This window comes from Triplophysa dalaica, chromosome 21, assembly GCF_015846415.1.
Source record: "Triplophysa dalaica isolate WHDGS20190420 chromosome 21, ASM1584641v1, whole genome shotgun sequence".
NCBI lineage: Eukaryota > Metazoa > Chordata > Actinopteri > Cypriniformes > Nemacheilidae > Triplophysa > Triplophysa dalaica.
This window is the reverse complement of record NC_079562.1, coordinates 17,003,313-17,025,361: the sequence shown is the minus strand read 5'-3', so window position 1 is coordinate 17,025,361 and position 22,049 is coordinate 17,003,313. Positions and strand designations below refer to the sequence as shown.

The 22,049-nt window shown below is 38.8% G+C and overlaps 1 protein-coding gene across 9 annotated transcripts in view; it reads right to left on the bottom strand.

The window, feature by feature from the left end:
• Positions 1–2,425: 2,425 nt before the first annotated feature.
• The window catches only part of atp2b2 (ATPase plasma membrane Ca2+ transporting 2), a 144,758-nt gene continuing 125,134 nt past the window's right edge, over positions 2,426–22,049 (bottom strand). For 5 of the 9 annotated variants that reach the window (XM_056734556.1, XM_056734555.1, XM_056734557.1 and 2 more), the window contains 10 exons: positions 20,773–20,952; positions 20,013–20,100; positions 19,028–19,134; positions 17,794–17,985; positions 14,602–14,815; positions 14,271–14,482; positions 13,336–13,443; positions 11,139–11,321; positions 10,661–10,747; positions 2,426–5,144 (listed from right to left, as the gene is read on the bottom strand). In XM_056734556.1, the coding sequence (XP_056590534.1) occupies positions 4,836–5,144; positions 10,661–10,747; positions 11,139–11,321; positions 13,336–13,443; positions 14,271–14,482; positions 14,602–14,815; positions 17,794–17,985; positions 19,028–19,134; positions 20,013–20,100; positions 20,773–20,952 (1,680 nt within the window). In that variant the 3' untranslated portion in view covers positions 2,426–4,835. Of the gene's footprint in view, positions 5,145–7,924; positions 7,974–10,575; positions 10,748–11,138; positions 11,322–13,335; positions 13,444–14,270; positions 14,483–14,601; positions 14,816–17,793; positions 17,986–19,027; positions 19,135–20,012; positions 20,101–20,772; positions 20,953–22,049 lie in introns of all 9 variants that reach the window. The other 4 variants (XM_056734559.1, XM_056734560.1, XM_056734562.1 and 1 more) reach the window with 3 other exon arrangements.

The following is a 22,049-nucleotide window of genomic DNA, read 5'->3' as shown; positions in this document are numbered from 1 at the left end:
GTTTTATATAGCATGTAAACAGTCTACATATGTTGGGTTTTCATCATCATGTGACCTGTGTGTTCATTCATCCATGCTATTTATGTAGTATCAACTACGTAAGGAATAAGGTGCCCGAGGCCATGAAGTCCCTGTAAACTCCAGAGAAAGCTTCTGATCTTCTGCTCCACAAGTGTTGAGATGGAGAATCATTCCATCAGCAACGACAACCCACAGTCTTCGGCAGTTCCAGCCCATGCGTTGGTGAACGTGTTGCCAACATTTTTTTAAATATATGTCATGCGTGTTTGATCATCACACGAGTTATTGTACGCAACTTTAATTGTCCAGATTTTCCTAATTTCAGACTGCTTATTTGTGTGGTATTTTTACCAAAATACACATTGACATTAAATGAAAGCGCAATAGGATGGAAACAAATAAATAATTAAAGACACAGTATAACATCTTCAAGAATACGGCAGCTACTTGTTGTAGTACTATCACATCAGACCTCAACCTGCTGAAGTAACAGCTGGGATCTCATTATCATGGATGTTTTTATGTGGCTTTTGATGGGCAGAAGGAGAATGACTTCATCTTTATCAAAGTTATGTTTAGATCAAACATTGTGATAGATTGATGTCACCACCTATGTTAAACACACCATCTTGTTTTTTTCCAGCCATTAAACTGCATTATGCCTGTGTGTGTTCTTCACTGAGTGACTGTCAGCAACAGCGCCCTCTGGTGTTTTAACCACGTGTTGCATTATCTGGGTAAGGTTTATCGTAATCTAAGACTGGTCATTCAATTGACATGTTCGTTGATCATTGATAATATCAGTTTGATGACATCACTATAAGTCTCATGTAGCCACACCTTAGACTCCAGTATACTGTACCTACATTAAAATGTTCACTGTTCTTCACTCGGGTGTCCAAAGAAGCTCAAAACCTTATGATGTTTTACAGTAGCATTTAAATATGTACAGACAAAAAGAAGACAGATGTTTGTTCTTAACTGGGCGGGGCCACGGGTTACACGCTGATGTCACACTTTTTTGTTCATCCGTGTTTATAAGTTCAGTTGAAGAACACAAAAAAAATGAGTCGAACCTAAAATACTAAAACGTGAAGTCTTGACCACAAAAGCATGATATTGAGCCCTTTTCTGCAGGTCAACTGCAGCTATTCTGAAGCTTGAGGAAACCTTTATCTCTTTCAGCTATTAGAAAAACAGGTCAAGGGTTTAAAGGGATACGCCTCCCTAAAATGAAAAGGCGGTCATGAAGTTGTTCCAAACCTGTAAGCAATGTTCTGTTGAACACAGAGAATGATATTTGGACAAGAAGTTAGCAACTAACATTTCTGGGACATCATTGACTAGAAGGAAAAATGACAAAGGTAGTCAAAGGTGATTTAGTTTGCTTTCCTTAATTCCTCAAAATAGCTCACTTTGTGGTCAACAGAAGAAAAAAAATCATTTCTGATGTGGAAGTCAATAATGACCCAGAAATGCAAGTCGCTAACATTCTTCCAAATATCTTTCTCAGTGTTCAACAGAACAAATACATTCATACAGGTTTGGTGCCGTCAAGTGCCTTCAAGAACTGTCCATAATACTTTACGGTTCAAACAACATGCTGTTTTGGTTGTATTGCCAGAGCAACTTTACAATTAAAGTGATAGTTCACCCAAAAGTGAAAATTGTCAACTTTCCTCACCCTCTTGTCATTTCGAACCTGTATGACAACAGAACCCAGAAGAACATATTTTGAAGAATGTTGGTGACTCGCCCCATTTACATGCATTGATTTTGCGTACATACAATAGAAGGAACCGAGGACCAGTGCTGTTTAGTTACCAACATTCTTCAAAATATCTCCTTTAGTGTTCTGCAATATAAAAAAGGTCAAACATTTAAGAAAACCATGACAGAATTTGGGTGAACTATCACTTTAAGGTATTTCTATAATGACACATTTGCTTTTGCAGTAATTGTGAAATGTTATCCTTCATAGTTGTTTAAACGTTGCTTGTCCCGCTACAGATAATACTTACAGCTTTCTAAATATTATTGCACTTATCATTTATTGTTGTTGTCAGCGGCAGTTCCCAAACAATCTGAACTGAAGACCGCCTGCAACAGTTCTCATCAGAAGCCCCATAAAACCGCAGAGAGCATACGTTGTGAGCCGATCCCTACTGCCGACGGGATGTCATCAAGAAATATGATCATTCATTAAAAATATGACAAATAAGCACATCTGACAGATTTATCTTCCCAGTCATGTGGTGTAACATATATAATAAACGTCACATCAGAATGATCGACCTCCGGTTGCACGCCGACCTCAACATCATTGAAACCTGTGGGAGACATCCACGACGTGCCACAGAAACAGATAACACACCAGACACGCACACTGCTCACGAGACACTGGTTCATGCTCCTCGGGGAATTTATTAAGTGCTTGTTTTTGTTTTCGGTCATTTCATTTGATCACTTCCGCTCCTGACCGGAATGGTGCTATGAACAGTGAAGCAACAAGAGTCAGTTCATGTTGTCAGGCTAGAAAATCATGTACATCACATATTTCTTTTCTCGTTTTTTTGTTGTTGTTTGTTTTACCGACTTTGAGACCACAAACATTCCAGGAAACACACTCTAAGTAGATGAGAAACAATCAAAAGCTTTTTGCATAGTATTAAATGAACAAAGACATTAAGTTCTTTATTTACAATTATTGTATAGATTATAAAATTCATAAAAACAAGATGGATGAACACTTTTCATTTACCCATAAATTGCTAGAGCGCCAAAAGTACCTGTGGCGTCATATGTTCTTTGTTCCACAAAATGCATGCTGCTAAGTACAGTACGTAGAAGCCGATGTATTGCAAGAAATATTATTATTACTATTAATATTGTCTGTGATTATTAGACCGTCATGTCATTTCGGTTTATTGGTTATACACGTTTTAAACTGCATCCGTTAGTCTGCCCGTCAACGCAGGGCGCGAAAACTGAACTGTATCAAATCGAACTGGCCATTCACACTGTAAAAGTTCACATCCGGAGTCCTTACAATCCACACTCGGTTCAAGACAAACTCCTCCACGTCGCCTTAAAAAACGGCCGAGGTGCGTATGTTGTGAGAATGAAATGCGTTTCCGTGACTTGACAGCCGGTCTTAAACATCATCGTTTTCTCTTGTTCTTGTCGTGTTTGCATGCCTGAGCTAACAGTTAAAGCTTGTGCGCCCTCTCTCCGTAAGCAAACTAAGAAAGAAAAAACGATTTCGTTTGAACTTGCATATTAAGCGTATGACATCACGTCTGTCCTATTGATAACAATGGAGGAATGAACACATGGGTGACTCTGTAAGCGTGCCTTCCCATAGACCCCGTTTGTCTTTTCGGTTCTCCAGTACAATAAATAGTTACCACTAGTGAATACTGTTGAGATGCTAGAGTATATTTTACTGACTGCAGGAAGACAAGCTTGTTTTTTAACACAGAAGCACATCTAAATTTACACCACAGAAATTCATTCATATCCGGATAGTGCAGAAAAGGATCATAAATGTATGTATTTTTTTGTTGTTGTTATGCTTCGCGTTTTTCTTTTTGTAAGAAAAGAGTCAAAAGCAACACTCCTTTTTTGTTTCGTTTCGTACTTCAGTTGTTTGAAGCGACGTCAGCTCTGGAGCTGGGCTCCTTAAATGAAAGAAATCTACAAATCAAACGTCAAAAAAAGATGAATCAACACAATATAGCACAAGATTTGAACACAATTTTGATTTCCATACAGAGATGCCAAATAGAAGTTTGAACAGTTAACATGTTTCCAACATAAAACCCATCTGAAACTCTTTTTCATTTCCAAATAAAAGAACATTTCAACCCAACCTGAAGTATCTGCAAACCCAACCGCGAGATCGCTCCAGCTTCGAACTATACGCGAAGATTTTCCGGGAGGGGATACTCGGCGTGGATCGTGTAATACTAAGATGCCACATTTAACGCTATATCCCACTATGTTTTGGTTTCTTTTTTATATCCTCTAAAAAAGATCTACATTAGTCGACAAAACAGCAGGCAAGTCCAGCACACAATTGGTAATAAAACACCTAGAGGAGAAACCGAACAACTGTCTACATCTGCCGCGTGGTTTTGAACCCAAGAAAGTAGTTTTAAACCCTACAAAGAAACCAGGACGTATCTACAGGCTTTGTAAACAAATTACATTCTTTTTAGGACATAAATAAGTTAAAGTAGTTAAGAGTCATTGAAGCAGAACAAGGCAACATGCCAACAAATAAAGATAAACTCTGTAAATATATATTTATAATGGATCTATAAATATATATCTACGCTTAATAAATTCTAAGGGTTTCTCCTTTCCGGCAGGTGCGAATCTACTGTGCAAGTTGAGCCCTGCAGCCCGGATACACCTTAACCAAAGAAATCTATACAATGAGATACATGCCACACACAATACTCACAGATCAGTGAATCTTAAAATAGCCGTCCACCGCCCGATCCCATCCCACCGTTTCAATCAAAATAAAGCCTTCTTCAAAGAAAAACCTGGGTAATGTACATTCATGCAGGAGCGACATTAACAATAGCTTTAAATTACTCAAGTAGTCTCTGGTTTCCTCAGGAAATAGGAGTGGTGATGTTGCTCACGCTGTTTCTCCAGTCACTCCGCCGTCGACGTAAACAAGTCCGTCCTTTCCATCCCGGTCGTACACAACAAAAGAACGTGACCGCACCTTCAGTCAACGGGCGCTTTTTTACTAAGGTTTGGTCTAAGACGGTTGGTGGACAATCTCCATCGTGAGGCGGCTAAAGCGATGTCTCCAGGCTATGAAGCGGGCTCCCGGTAATGGAGGACGCGGCAGATTTACTCGTGTCGATAGTCAGATTGATACCGCTGTCGATGGCGTTGTTGTTCTTGTTGGGAGACGAGGGTTGACTGGAGTTCTTCCTGGCGGCCTCGTCGTCCATGTCGATGTCGTCTATGAGAGGAATGTGGGGCGTCGAGTCCTCTATTCTAAACTCCGGGTGACTCATGAAATTGTGGATGGAGGTTCTGGATTCGGGTTTTTCCAAGCCTTCGTAGAGCGAGCTACGAAATGCGTTCACGACACGTATCTGCGTGAGGAAAAGAACAAGGTCAGATGCTTGAAACTCCACATTTTCGCAGACTGTCGGGAAGAAGGAAAGTCAGCAGTCTACACGCTTATTCTATACCGTGCGCTGCGACAGTTTGGCGTTTGCATGGAAAAAAGTTCAAAGCAACTCAAGGATAGGTCACTCAAACTCATGGTCAAATAAAGAGACTGTCAAAAGAAAGAAGAAAACATAGGCAATGCTTTTATGTACCGTACAGTACACAATACAGTATACAGTGTACAAAAGGTCCAAGAGCTGTATACCTAGAGACAAGCATTGTTAATTCAACACAACCGAAAGGAAATAAAGAAATAACAGCATGCAAGTTGAAAACTTTGGTGGAAAGTTGGTCAAAGGAAAAGATTAGCATTTGAGATCCAGAATGAGGTTGGAGGTATAAGGTCAACGCAAAAACACTCAATACAGGATGACTGGGACAGTGGATCCTATGCTACGAGAGCATAGGGTCACGACACGACAGTAGCAAAACAAAAGCTTGACAAGGCAACACAACGACTACACACGACATGCAGCTCAGGACAACACCACGTGGAAATGTTCAGATGAACACAGGCACACAGACTGTGGAAGAAGAAGAGACGAGAATAAACGCAACGTCTGTTCTTTCAACAACTCCATGCGTCTCTGTGTAAACACTCAAGTATAGGCTGAAAATGGTCTTTGTGCAGCTGCAGATGACTACACCAAAATACAGTTTGGCAAAAAACTAAGAAAAGAGCCAATAATTGAAAGTTGACCACGTTTTCTAAAATTGGGCTCATAATACTTTCTGTGGCTCGGTTACAAACCCTACTGTACAGGACACTTACATCTACACAAGCAAGCAACAGATGTGTGCTACCTTCTAACATCACGTCATTGCATGTGTCTTTCACGGTTAATGTCAATGAGAATGCACTGCGCCTGGAGTCAATTCACCCAAAACTCTTCTGGGGTCAAGGACCTGCTTGATGATGAAGATTGTCTATTCATTCCAGTTTAAAACATATGGAAGCCAAGAAAAATCTGACAGTCTAACCCGATCTCATGGAATAATGCATCGATTTTCTATGAATTTGCACAATGTGAAACATACGGTTATTAGAAGAAAGCAGGCATCACCCTTAAACATAACCATTACTGGAGTGAAAACAGATCATACTTGTGACATATTATGCGTTAGCCTGAAATGAGCCAATGACGCTTTGCCATGAAATTGTATTGGACCATGAAAGAATATTTGAGTTTTGTAACATTTTGTGGTTATTAATAGGTTGTTAGATTAGCAACATGCTGATAACAAACTCTCATGTATAGTAATATTAAACGACAAATTGTTGAAAATTGTTGTAAGGGATCCCCTCAAAAGGTAGTTGTTTTTGAAAATGAGTCAGCACGCTAGGATTTGGAGCAGAGCGTCTATGTAACATAAAAATAGGTCTGTTGATTCTGATGAATTATATTTATGTGTGATTCTCACAAAATCTTGATGTCCAAGACATCACTAACGATTTTTAAAAAGCTTCTTACATCAACAAATTGCCCTTTAAGGCATCAAAAACAAGGTCAGTCATGTTAAAACACATTCAATTTAATACTTTACATTTCATGTTTTGCTAAAAAAAGAGAAGCTATGATGTATAACGTTTTTACTAATCACCCTATTTAGACATTTATATTTTCAAAGAACATTATTAATTAAAGTCTTTTAATGTGACAAAAAACAATGACAACTAATATTGTTGTGTAAACCGTTAGACACGAGTATTTTAGATGTTTTATAGAAAAGTATTCTGGTAACCTGGTAGGCATTTGAAAGACAAAAATAAAAAAAATTCTGTGTGTGTGTGAACAGTCTTTTCAAAATAAGAAGATAACTTCATTTTTCTACGGTTTCTTCATTTTTATTATACATGAATATTCTGTCTGTTATTTTTTCATTATTTGTCAGTTGAGAACATCCAATCATTTTTTTCAAAAAAAATTTTTTTACTTGCGGTAATAACATATTCCGTAGAAATCCAAAAAATGTATTCATTCCTATGTTAAAAAGATTCTTTGTGTAAAACAGAGAACATAATAATCTTTATTAAGATCATTTCTTGTGTTACTGAATTATATGTTTTATGATAATGACCCTTAAATATAATTATAGAAATCAAATCTTGTTATTTTAGTATAATAAAATGAAACTATTCGTGCACTTAAATTCTGTAATAAAGGTTTCACTAACATCATAGCCAGCGCAAACTCAACTCTAACCTCCTTTCCCATAAACTACCAGCGACTTTCAACACCACTAAGAGCCAAACCATCAAACAACAGCAAAACTTACAAACTCAACACATACTGAACTGAATGACAGATGAAAACGCATGTCATACGGGATTACATAGATGAAGACTGGCCTAGCATTTAGCTCTGCGAATGACGGACAAAGCGAACTACATGACCAACAGAGTAAAGCCACGAGACACGAGATGGGTCGCTGCGGGCCTCCGATTTATACCACACAGACCACAAAAAAGACAAGACTATGAGAGGAATGTTCACGCTCTGCACACGTCTTCGTAGCTGTGTGGAGAGAAAAAGCAAAGGAAGAAAAACCAAACAGTCTCGCGCAAGTTCAACAATGCAGCCTCGGGCGTGTTGGGAATGATATCATTGGCTATACTTGAATGTTTACCCAGCCTGGTGAGTTTGTTGGTGGAATATTAGTTCACATCAATTTTGCGACGGACAATGGAGGGACTCACAACCTTAAATTCACTCCGTAGGCTGCACCCTTAGTCCAGGGCTCTTAGCACTCTGGGGAGAACAAACACATGGTACATTGAAAGTTTTGAAACATGTTTTTTTCTGAGAAGTGGGTTAAAGATGATCTGATAAACAGTGACATGAAGAGTAAGAGGAAATCAGAAGTAAAGCAGATTTTCAGGGATGCCTTTAGACGATGACTGTGTCCAAAAAAAGCTAATCTTCCAGTCGAACACCAAGATAACAGATCAGACTGGAAGACAGGTTAACCACTTTACAGTATATGCCTGTTTAAAGCAGGTTGTAGTTATTTTTAGAGATTTATTCTGAATATAATGCATCCCACATGTAAAAATACTGTATATATTGTAGTACGGTACAATGAGATTACTTGCCATCATTTCTACCATTAAACTACAGTTAACTAAAGTACATATCAAAGTATGCTGCAGTATTTTTACATGCAGGCTTTTCTGTTCTAGTGGCTAAACTAAGAACGGTTCACAATTTTTCTTAGAGATGCACCGATATATCTGCTTATAATCGGTATCGGTCAATAAAAGCAATTTGTAACATTTTTGTCTGTGGGACGATCGTTTAAAAACGGCCGAAGGTCAGGCGTGATATATCCCGTCAATCAAAAGAGGTCAGAAAAACACTTTCGAATTTGTGCTCTGTATGTAGAAAATGTTAAGAATCATAACTAATCATTATAGGAAGTAATAACATTCAGAAAGTTATGAAATATTGATTTAAAATATTAAAAATATTGAAAGCCATTGGCATTGATGGAAACATTTCGTATCGGTGCATCTCATGTTATTTGGTATTCGATTATGTGATGTTATAAAAAGATATTTCAGTAAATAAAATCACTTTGACCTGGAAAGAGGATCAGGCCTGAGGGAGAATACTGTACTACTGAATAGTGTGAGCTCAGGACAGAGGCGTCCGCACACAACAAGAGCACATGTCAATCACAGACACACATGATTGAATTACTGTTGAGAATAATGTGTGATGTACAGAAAATGTCAAATTGAAACTATACTTATGTTGAGAAATAAGTCTTCATTCAGAGCGAAATAAACAATAAGCTGAACTAAGAGAGCCATGAATCATTTTGTCTAAAGCCTGACATATTAAACTCTTAATGCATGAACATTTGAGAACTCTTAGATAAGGGTGAAAATGTTAAAGAGTACATAACTAGAGATTTTTAAGGTCTAACTTTGGTGTCCACTAACAAGCTTATGTACACAGAAGGCGTAAAAACCCTTTTTGTCCCTCAATAATAGACAGTTATTCTTACCTGACGATTCATCACCTAGCCTAGTCTGATGTGATTGGTCAGATGGTCTAGTCTGATGTGATTGGTCAGATGGTCTAGTCTGATGTGATTGGTCAGATGGTCTAGTCTGATGTGATTGGTCAGATGGTCTAGTCTGATGTGATTGGTCAGATGGTCTAGTCTGATGTGATTGGTCAGATGGTCTAGTCTGATGTGATTGGTCTGATGGTCTAGTCTGATGTGATTGATCAGATGGTCTAGTCTGATGTGATGGGTCAGATGGTCTAGACTGCTGTGATTGGTCAGATGGTCTAGTCTGATGTGATTGGTCAGATGGTCTAGTCTGATGTGATTGGTCAGATGGTCTAGACTGCTGTGATTGGTCAGATGGTCTAGTCTGATGTGATTGGTCAGATGGTCTAGTCTGATGTGATTGGTCAGATGGTCTAGTCTGATGTGATTGGTCAGATGGTCTAGTCTGATGTGATTGGTCAGATGGTCTAGTCTGATGTGATTGGTCAGATGGTCTAGTCTGATGTGATTGGTCAGATGGTCTAGTCTGATGTGATTGGTCAGATGGTCTAGTCTGATGTGATTGGTCAGATGGTCTAGTCTGATGTGATTGGTCAGATGGTCTAGACTGCTGTGATTGGTCAGATGGTCTAGTCTGATGTGATTGGTCAGATGGTCTAGTCTGATGTGATTGGTCAGATGGTCTAGTGTGATGTGATTGGTCAGATGGTCTAGTCTGATGTGATTGGTCAGATGGTCTAGTCTGATGTGATGGGTCAGATGGTCTAGTCTGATGTGATTGGTCAGATGGTCTAGTCTGCTGTGATTGGTCTAGCGTGAATGAGGCTCACTTGTTACAGAGTTTGGGGGAGAAGAGTTAAGTTTTTGTGGGCAGTCCTAGCAAAGTGTAGGCGGATACTATATGTAGTGATGTAAATCCTCGCTGGTTGTGAATCTGACTAGTGACGACTCGTTTGTGTGATTCATATTCGACTCCCTTTCTTCAAGCCAATAACTTTGTTATTCATTCATTTTAGGATTTACAACTTGGCAGAATGCTTACTTTCAAACACGCCAAGATTACACACTGCATGAAATGTAGTTGTCATGATCTCGTGTTATGAACTCTAAGTAAATCATAAACACAAAATGGTTACACGATCAGCGTATGACATCAAAGTATCTCAAGAGCGATTTGTTTCGTTATAAGCTTCCATGTGGTACTTTGTTGTCATACGCCAATCTTACGTGTTCATTGACAGCTCTGTGCTCTTCGCTGTGATTGGCCGGCCGCAGCTCTGATGTCATAGAGGCATCCCTGACAGACACCCAGAGAAGAGTCTCACTCACGCCCAGAGGGAGCAGCAGCAGTGCTGGTAGGAGAGGAAAGGGCATTGGACAAGGAAACGTGACTAGGACTAGAAACATGTGTTACATCCTGATTCTGGCTGGTGGTGGAGGACTGGCGTCTCAGAGCCCCCTGAAAGGAAGTCCCGCTCTTGAATGTGTTCACTACCCCGATCTGCAGGAAGGGGGAGAGAAATGTAGCTTCAGAGATGAGGACACGGTTTACAAGACTACAACAGGCTCTCGGCGCACATCGCAACACTTCCTCGTAAAATTAGCACTGAGGCTTAGGTGGTTTCAGTCAGGTCCTCCTCGCTGCAGCAGCCATGATAAACACGGCGACACTTCCAAGAGCTATTGGGTAGGTGACTGACTCGCCCTTCTGAATCATAATGACCAGAAGAGCATTATTATCAAATCACATGACAGACTGTAGAATTATGCAATTATTTCAATGACACTCCAAATGAAACCTGCATGCAAATTTAATCACATGTCGTGCATTACACATGTTTTTTTCAATCATTGGTCGCAAAAAGAGTCTAGAGAGTGATGTTGCTTCTAACCTGAGTCTGAATTCTATTGAGGCCTCTGAACCACAAGATCTGCCCTCGCCGGAGCTCTCTCTCCCCGTGATCGATCTCCTCCTGGTCTTCGTTTTGCTCCTCCTCGGGCGTTTCATCCTTCCGCGTCAGCTGACCGGCTCTTTTGAGGAATCTAAGCTTGCTGTTCGGCACTGATGATATAACCTGATACACAATGAGAGTGTGGAAGAGAGATTTCATATCGCTGCTGTCGTTCTGAAACCACGCATCTCCATATTTTTTACGTCATGTTTCATATTTGTCACTGGGTTTTGCAAATATCTAACCAATAAAACAATGAAAATGTGACAAAAATGTAAACTAATTTTTAAAGCTTGTCAACTTTGACAACTAAGTATTTAATCATTTAAAAAATACAGAAAACAGTGAGTTTGGACATCCAAGGGTTCGGAAAGAACAACGAAGATCCACTTGTGATGAAGAACAAGCCCTTTGTGGAAACATTTACATCATTCTACTAAGGCAGTTTGCATCCACGGAGATATCTCTTCATTTATTTATCCTTTAAAACAAGTTAACAAATCCCATTCACTAAGACAGTCTTCTTCTATTGGCAGACCGCTGTCCAGATCCAGACCTTTGCTTCATTTTTATCCGGACCACCGAGACATAGCCTAATAAACCATTCTAAACTTTTGATTATTTTGGTTGTTTAAATTGAGCTGTGCGTTTACACAACAGAGAATCACGTCACACGTGCTCACAGGAACATTTGTGTAATTGATCTTTTGCCGCTTTATCCTCTTATATCTTTATCTAGCGCCAAACGTGCTTCATTTGAAGCCTTTCCGCTCCGCATGCGTTGCTTCTCTGCCACCACAGACGTTCCAAATGAAGAGCAGAAGACATGTTCTTATTTTTAACAACAGAAGAGCAGACACACAGAGCAGGTACATGGACACACAACAGTAAACAAAATGCAGCAAAAATTAAGCATTTGTAACCGTGAATCTGTTTTCTATGTCTCCAAACTTTCAACCAGATTTGTGATATTTTATGAACTAAAACGTTTTTATCTAGCGTTACATTTAGCATTAGCATGTAAACATTTGTGACCCAGTGAAAGCCCAGTTTAAAGACTCATAATCTCATTGATCATTAGATAACAACCATCAAAGGTAAATTTCAATTATTCATTTCAATACAATTTTTGCATTATTCAGTCAATATTGAAGATATTGTAATATTTTCACAGAATATTCTGTAGGATGATTTTATGAAGGACTTTCGCAGATTCTCCACAAGCAGGGTCACATTTTGTAATTGGGGAATGATTTAAGATAAAAGTAGTTCTGGTATGAAAGGTATGGAAAGGCTAATTTAGTAAGTAACTTTGTTTTCTGTTTATGATAAGAGCATTTTAATTGTTACATCACGTTTGCTGTGTGTATGTTTCATTAGTTTTTTTATTTACAAATATGAATGATCAATTCATATAATGCAGTGGTTCCCAAATGGGGGTATGTGAACCCCCAGGGGTACTTTGGGGTACTGCAGGGGGTAGGTGAGAGAAACTGACATTTAGGAATCAATAATGAAAATTAATAAGTCAATAAATTATGATAATGTAAATTATATGAAATTAGGACTACACAAATAGGAAAAAAAAAATCATACATTTAAAACGCATTTCAATTTATAAGAGTTATTTTTTGAGACCCGGACCCTGAATCAGGAGGAGTGTCTGGGTGCGAAACAATGCAAGTTAGGAGAGGTTGCGGTTAAATGTTAAAGAAATGTTGATTTTCCTGAACTGAAAAACACTAATTTACCTTTAACTGTTATGCATCATACTTAAGAGATTTACATAGTTGTGTAAAGCTACATACAGAAATGTTTATAAGCATAAACCTGCTTGGGGTCATCAGATATAATAACTGTCTGACTCTCATTTCATTGTATTTTAATGCAAAATGTTGCGGTGTGGTCAAGGGGTACTTTGGTTGAAAAAATCATAAAAGGGTACTTAAGCAAAAAAAGTTTGAGAACCACTGCTCTATTGCCACAGAGTCTACAATACATACCGTAGATATCAAAATAGAACATATATGGCCTGATAAAAGATCATATCTGTATACAGTATATCCAACTGGGATATCCAAATATTTATTTTCGAATAACATATTGTCCGGACCTCCGTTTGGAACGTGTTGTTTACCTGTCCCCAAACCAGTTCTCCCAGTCCCAGGAACACACACCACATCCACTTCTCCAGGTCCAGAGGAGAACAGCTGAACGGCTTTCCTCCAAACTGCACAATCACAATCTAAAATGTGAAGAAACAAGTTTAGAAATGTAAGAAGCTAAAAACATGTGCGTCAGCTGTATTTGTAGCTCTACTAACTTTATATCAAGTCATCTGGAACCTTTTCACCATGACTATTATAACTGGCTCAAAAACCAAACGTAACGTTTAAACAAACATACAAACGTCCCACTGCAACACTGTGTGGCCCGACTTTCAGTCAACGTTTCAGTAAAAAATGACACTTAAATAATTCACAATGAAACAAACATGTAAATTATGTGAAATCGGATCAAAGGACTTGAATTTGAAAAAGCTACCGAATTTGTCCTTGATTTTAATTATTTGAAAATATTTTTGTACAAATTCAGATTTTCATTATTCAAGTTCACGATTTCAGGTCTCAAGATTCAAGACATCAAAATCGACTTGAGAATCTCTTTTAGTTATAATCAAGTGTAACATCCGGGAATGCAAAGAAGAGCAATGGAGCCTAGACAAAGAGAATAAAACCCAAGAAGCGAACTACGATGCGCACCTGTAGCGTGGCCATCATTTAGCGCATCTACAGTAAAATTTGTAATTGCAAGTACACATTTGATGACGCCATACGGATAACACATTTGTAGCATTAACACCATGATTCAGCTCCGGGACTGATGTGTGGTAAGTGTGTGAATATCATGTACCACTGGTAAGAGAGACTGTTTCAATTAGAATTGAATACAACCGCCCATGTAAATGTACTTCATCTGTTTGACCAAAGGCACATGGCATAAGTCTTTCAGTTTGGTTATGCTAGCAGTTCAAAAATGACACTTTAGCTCATCCTGTAAACTGAGCGTTACCTGAACTGCAAAAGTGCCCAAAACAATGGAGCAGAAGATGGGATTTCTGAAGATGCCGTCGAACACATTCCTCTCTCCGTGGATCTTGCGGGCGTTGATCTCATTGAAGAGCTGCATCATGACGAAAGTGTTGAAAATGATGGTATAGTGCTCAGATGGAGGGGAATGCAGCGGTGCGTTCCTGCCGCTGTCAATGTCAAAGATCTGCTCACCTGTGTCATGAGAACAACACAAGATTATACATCATTATTTGATACATACTGCTCTCCTATAAAATAATATCTTCCCTCTTAAATAAGCAGTACTGAAGACTTTCAGTCGAGTGACTCACCGGCAAACAGCAGAGTGAAGATGATTATGAGCTGGTAGATGCCGTGGCCGAGGATGTTCTTGGTCATGGTGCTGGAGATCAGAGGTTTGTTACGACCGTAGGGTTTTCGCATCAACAGAGATTCAGTAGGTGGCTCGGTGGCCAAAGCCAAAGATGCAAACGTGTCCATGATCAGGTTGACCCACAACATCTGGACTGCTTTAAGAGGAGAATCCTGAAACAACAAACCAGCCAGTTAAACTGACAGGATTTGGTCACTAACACAAGGACAGTGTTGTTTGTATTCTTATGTGGGCCAATAGATCAGAAAACAGATTTGACTGATTGTCTCAATGTTAGATTCAGGGTTCTTACACCTTTTACAGGGTCAAATTCCAGGACTTTTCCAGTACTTTCAATGTGTGTTTTCATGCTTTTCCAAGTGCGGTCATGGATCATTGAACACCACACAACTATAGGCTACACAAACTATATGCAAATCCATGCCATCACATCCGGAAAGTAAGTCAGTAAATTGAGTAAATCACAGGCTTCTTTTATCCCGTGTGAATGCGTCACATGAAATACAGATGTGGTGAGGTCATTCATAAATCACACAAGGTCCCCAGATAATACTAATACTGTATGAGTAGAGCTAATGTGTGACCTATTGTTACGTGTCTAACCAAATTCACAGAAGCCTCCAGCTAAGTTCACAACGCAAACTGTTATCCAATCATAGCAGTGGGCGTTTACTTCCAAGTCTACAATGCGGCACGCCCAACAAAACTGAGCGTTTAACGAGTCAGCTTAAAAACACGGGTAGAAAATAGCCTCCTACTTATTGATTTTGATGTTTTTTAATGTAAAAAATGTATACCACATATTACAGTATAAAACAATAAACAAGCCCAGTTCATTAGACCTTTAAGAGAAAAGAGACGACCCTTTTAATGATGCGTAACATTCCATTACAAAAAAGTAATGGAATGTTGTAACTTTATTCCTCTGTTGTTCGACATCGACCACAAAACAAGACCAAACCAGACCCACACAGTCCCAGCAGATGAATCCCCTCAACCAACGAGTCCCCCACTCCCCACAAACACCCACCCAGGAACCTCCAATCAGGGCCACTCAATGCAGCTATAACTTCAAACTGCTGACATGTGATGTAAGTTTAGCATTAAATACCAAGTATTGTAACTTCAGCATTAAAAAGTATGACTTTTGAAAGTTAATCATGCACAGGCTTTATATACCTACCCCCTTTGGTAAAACAAAACAATAATTGAATAAATTTAAAATATTAAATTTAATAACACGCTGGGAATAGGCTATTTAGCTCAGTGTTCGAGCACATCCCCTCCGGGTCTGTCCATTGGCTACTGCGCAGCGATTTTCAATTCCAACTCTTGGGGTTCCCCAACTGCGCAGTCGGCTGCGGTACATTACACTTCTAACAGTAACATGACTAAAAATGACACTTGTTTATTGATTCACATGCTATTTGTGCTTGGATAATAATGGATGCGTAGTGGCGTGATTGTACACGTTTTTATCCTTTCACAGATGCGCAGTCATTTATAGCGGTCACAATTAACAGATATATGACCTCTTGCATAGTTTTTTTGATGATTTTGAATGTGTTAAATATTGACCAGTTGATAACAGTAATCATGTATTTCAGTAGCAGAATGTTTATATAAAGAATAGGGAAAGCATTTGCCTGACAGAAAGTTTTAAAACATTTGAATGCTAAAGCCTACTTCAATGTAAATTGAATCAATAATAATAAATCGCAATTACAATATCACTGGGAATAACATAAACAATAATGATTGCCATAATCGTGCAGCCCTACCATAAGGTATTTATGTTGCTGCAAAACGTATTTGGAGAAAGAAAACAAAGAGAGGGAATGAATGTGTGTATTTTCTCAGTGTTAAAAATGGATGAGACCGTTTACCTGTCGGTGAACTGAAAACATTTGGAGCCCGGGGTCAGCAAGATTTATAATATAGGGGAAGCAGATGGAAAATTCTTATTTTCACTTTTTATTACTTCGGTCATCTACAGTATATTGCCAAATAACATGGTCTATTTTCACTTTTTATTACTTTGGTTATCTAGTCTGCCTTTTGTCAATAAACAATATATAATATAATAATATATTGGCCAATATTATTTGAGACGAGTTTTGTATCATTTGGTTAGGTGTAATCCTGCAATAGACTGAGTGTTTGTTACATATGACTTTAATTTTAAAGAATAAGGATTTGTACATGGTGCTTGGGAACAGGGCTCAACAAAAACCAAAGAAGACCGGCGCTGATAGTGGAATTCGTTTTAACCATAAAATGTATTACGTTTCCAAGTCTGTCAGATGACTTTTTTTATCAGTCTCCTTCATTTAACTTTACTTCCAGCAAATATTTCAGACGGAGTGTGATATTTAGTGGGTTTTGAAGCAAAATTATTTGAGTAGCGTATAGGCTTATGACACTTAACATCATAATCTCACTTTTGACTGAATTTGTTTTTAGAAGGTTTTGCATCTATACTCTTCATATGTAGCCGCCTGCAGCATTCGCAGAATCAAAGCAGCAAGTGAAGCTCGAGCAGATTGTTTTTAATGCAATCCAAGCTGGTTTTAAACCATGAAAACACCACATTAAAAACCAATCACTTTTCAGGATATCCAGAACCCTGTAGACTAAGTGTCCATTTTGATTTCTTCAGAAGTTCAGTTCAGTGATGTGAAACAGTCCAGACTCTTTCTCTAGAAGTGCTGCATCATTTATTAGGTTAGTGATCCTCTAGGAAATTAAACAATGCTATTTTAGATCACACGGATGAAGTCCTTGGCCTAGAAATCTAATATACTGTATATATATATATATATATATTCTTTTTCAGATAAAAGCATTGAAGGTGCCCTGTGCCTCCACACAGTCTAATTTAAGATTTCATAGTAGGTTGGAGAAATTGTCTTTGATGTGAGTTGGATGTAAGAAGTTCGCTCATGCCAGGATGTTGTCGGTGGTCGCTAGACACTGACAAGGTTTAGGTCAGATTCAGTGTAAGGACTTTTCGCCAATTCGTCAGGTGTCAATTTGTACACCCGATCACTTTTTGTAATTGATCCACTCCTTAAATCATGATTTTGGAACATCAGATCTTATTGCGTCAGCAATGTGAGCAGAGACAGACCTGTGTGATACAAGCTCCGGTGAAGGCAACGATCACAGCCACCACATTAACCGTCAGCTGGAACTGCAGGAACTTTGAGATGCTGTCATAGACGTTTCGTCCCCACATCACGGCCTTCACAATGCTGGAGAAATTATCATCTGTCAGGATGATGTCAGACGCCTCTTTGGCCACATCTGTACCTGCGATTCCCTGTAAACACATACATTTAAACATAAATGAAACAAAGAAGAAAAATAACTATTTGGCACTAAAGAATAAAACGTAATGAACCCTTGAGTAGTGTTTGGGACTGTTTACTATAAACAATATTTATTTAAACGTGTATTTGTAGTCAAACTAAACCATTGTACATATGATAGATGATTTGTTTTTAGTACTTTATCATATTATTTTTTACAAAAAAATGAAAGAATCCATTTTAATAAATGTCATTTAACAGAGGTGACAATTCTTAAGGATGTATTCTGTCTAGACATGTGAACATGTAACAAAAACATGAGAGATGAAACATGTTTTGGGTCATATTTTAACCCTAAAATCCAAATAATAATTTTTTTTTAAAGATTAAAAATTATCTTAAAGATGTGCTGCATATTTTACCGTACATGTAACGTATAAAAATCGTATCATTTAAATGGTTGTGGTATTTTACTCTATTACTTGGACAATAAAAAAGTACATTTTATTTTAAATGTGACCAGGACATATTTTCAAGAGCCAAATCAAATGTCATGAGGAAGAGCCAATAGAAACTAAAGCAAGACCAAACTATAGAAGACCTTACACTGACTGTTGTCTGTGTAAACACGTTTCACCACACAATGTGTTTGCGTAGTTGAAATCTAGCTTGAGGGACTTTATTCCCCTAAGCACCAGCTGACAGTCAAATCGTGGTAAAAACCACAGAGAGGAAGCCGCCCGCAGGCAGAGTGTGTCAGTCTGATCAAGAGGAATATAAGAAGATGCTCTCCAGTGCCACAGCTGAACTCATGAAAATACAAATGGCAAGACGATGCTGACACAAGCTGTAATTTTGGCTTATGCAAGTCAAGTCACAGACGTGAAATGAGGTTCCTTGCACAAGGGGGCGCTCTTGTCACGCTCTGGAGCAGTGTGAGATAGTGCTGAAAATGAGGACAGTCTGTATCTGAGACTGAAGGATAAAGTTACAACATCACGGCTGCTTTTCCACAGCTCCACTGGATGAATTTGGGAGCGTATCGCCTCTCACCATAGCAAAACCGACATCTGCTTTCTTCAGGGCCGGACCGTCGTTGGTCCCGTCTCCGGTCACAGCTACCACCTGCCTCTGGGCCACCAGTGTACTATCTATGATACCTGTTACACATTACAAATGTATTATTGTATTATGTACAATTATTCAGACTGACTGATGGTTAATACCTAAAATCACTTTATTTAGCACCTGCCAGCTGTTTCACGGTCACATGATCGTGTCAATCTTTGGCATCTAGACTATGTCATCACACCAAACGCAAATTCAGAGATTTAAGTAAATTACATATAAAGTCAATGCGAAGACGTGAAACAAAGCGAACTCGCAGCAGACCATGCAAATGACGGGCAAGTTGAAAACATTTGTCAACTTTCCCGCGAGTAATAAAGGGCGAGGATCGCCATTGTTCGAGTTTGGTGTGAACACAGCGCAAGATTAATGTATAGAAACATAACAAATCCACAAATGTTTCAGATCAGTTTAATAAAATACTACGGGTGCAGTCTGTTCTGTAAATCTCAATAATCACTTCCGCTTTCATTTAATCTTTTATTTTACATAATTGAATCCAAAAGATGTTTGTTTGATTGGGTTATAAATGTTGTGTTGGTTGCATTTTCCACAAATTGTACAGAAAGAGTTAAACACCAAAGTTCAAATATAATTACAAACTTAATCAATAGTACAAGAAAGTCTCAGCAAACACAGATCGTTATTTTTAATGATCATATGTAATATTAAAATATAGATTACTTGTTATTACATAATATATAACAGCATTACATATCAAGAAACGTGACATAACAAAGGTACAAAGTGACTGTATATTCTTTCCGTTTACCCTTTCTCATTAACGAAAAATGACCCTTTTCTATGCTTTTCACAAAAAGTGGTGACCATGTTTTAAGCATGTTTATGGTGCCATAAATGTCAATTTACACATCTGTATCCTCATACACGAGTACACATAAACACAGACCTTTGACGAGGGTGTGTTTGTCTGTGGGTGAAGATCTGGCCAGCACTCGCAGTTTGGGCCACACTTTATCAATGCGTTCCTGCTCCACCTGTGAGACACAACAAGCCACCCATTAACACAAATGGTTCTTTCAAGGCCCGGTTTCTATCTACCCATTTAATCGAATTAGTAACGGCAACAGTCTTTTAGCCCAATGAAATGTTGCTTGTGCTTCGTCCACACCTATTAGTTTTGATTTGAAAACAAGACGCCGCTCCATAAACCAATGTTTCATACTTTTGTAGCATATGGATGTACACATTTTGAGACATTAAAGTGTGGATAAGCAGTAAACACTAGTGTGGACAAAGAGGTTTTTAAACCAGGGATTAGTGTAGATGTAGCGTCATTGGAACAAACATAAACATTTATCAGATAGGACTGTAAAATGCTCACATTTACATCTGAATGATTTGACTCATTATAAATTATTTACACGTAGACAGTCCAGTACTAACAAAATGGTGGTATATTCAATTTGTTCAATAGCCGTCAACATCAATAAAAGCAGTTCATTACTTACGAAGAGTAAAATGTGACCGGTGTAACAGCAACATAATAACATGGGCAATAAATTACAATTACAATATCACAGTCACACACTGTGTAGAAAATACAGTAATACATCAACACTCAATATATTCTTTCAGTTCAACTCAAGAGACACACATGATAGATCTGCAGTATGGTGAACATGTTTTCCGGGTGTTTTGTCCAGTACCTCTCCCTTCTCATTCCTGATCCTCCTGTTGAACTCCTTCCCATCGATGCACAGGAAATCTTCTCCGGGGTGGATGATGCCGCACTTGATTGCGATGGCTCTTGCGGTATCGATGTTGTCTCCCGTCACCATACGCACGGTGATCCCGGCACGCTGGCATTTCAGGATGGCGTCTGGCACCTGCGGGCACAACATTTCTCATTGAGGGGAGGGGTTTGCACGGGGGTCTCTGCATACCACGAGCCCGTCGAAGTCCTCCTTTAATCTCTGGTAAAGACAAGTCCATAAAGGAACCTGCAATTTTCAGGTTTCAAACGGAGATGGCGACAGAGAGACAAAATGGCAGGAGGTGAAATGCGATTTGCACAGTTCACGTCATGATCTATATATTTTCAATTGGATGTTTTCCCGTCTTGTTTACTTGACACTTGCAGAATGATATCTGATAATGGTGCAACTCATACTTGTTTAGCGCTACTGTCTCGGCAGTGGAGTGAAACCAAGCACATACGTTATGGAAACAGGGACGGTCTAGACGCCAAAGTGTGATCTGGTTTCGCTTAGACTAGACATCTAAGTATTTCTGAGAAACGTCAAGAGAATTCAGTCCAGCTTAACTCATCAGGAGAAGAGAAAGAGCTTCATTAACAAAACATGACGGCAGAGGAAGGCCACAGGTAACACTAGACATTGAAGACCAATGGATTTATTTACGGATTCTCCTGTTTCGACTGTTATTTTAGGTAAAGGAGGAGCTCACGTGTTGGTCCGGGTGCAATGCTTTAAGACGAATATGAAGAAATTTGTAAATCAGAGCAGTTACATTTTCCAAATCGCATTCTGAAGAGGGAGAAAAGAGGGTTCGTTTTTCGATACCAAAATTTCAGCATTGGTATGGTATCAGAATCTAATACCGGTAATATCGGTACCACATCGGTGACATAGGGGATCAATAACCAGCCCCAAAATAAATGATTTGAAAAAGTATTAACTCTTTCACCGCCATTGACGAGTTATCTCGTCATTTAAAAAAAAATGCTTCCCCGCCAAAGACGAGTTATTACGGCAATCAGTGTTTGTACTGTTTAACAGCAGGTGGCGCTATTACACACCTTCGGGAAAAAGTACAGAATCCCAAAACCTAGAACGTATATGTTTTAGTGGTTTTTAATGGTTGTTCTGAGTGTAATCTGGGCGGAATCTTTGACAAAAAACGTTAATTATCTCAGCTGTTTAATCAAAGTGATGCATTTTTGAAGAAACCTACCCACATCTAC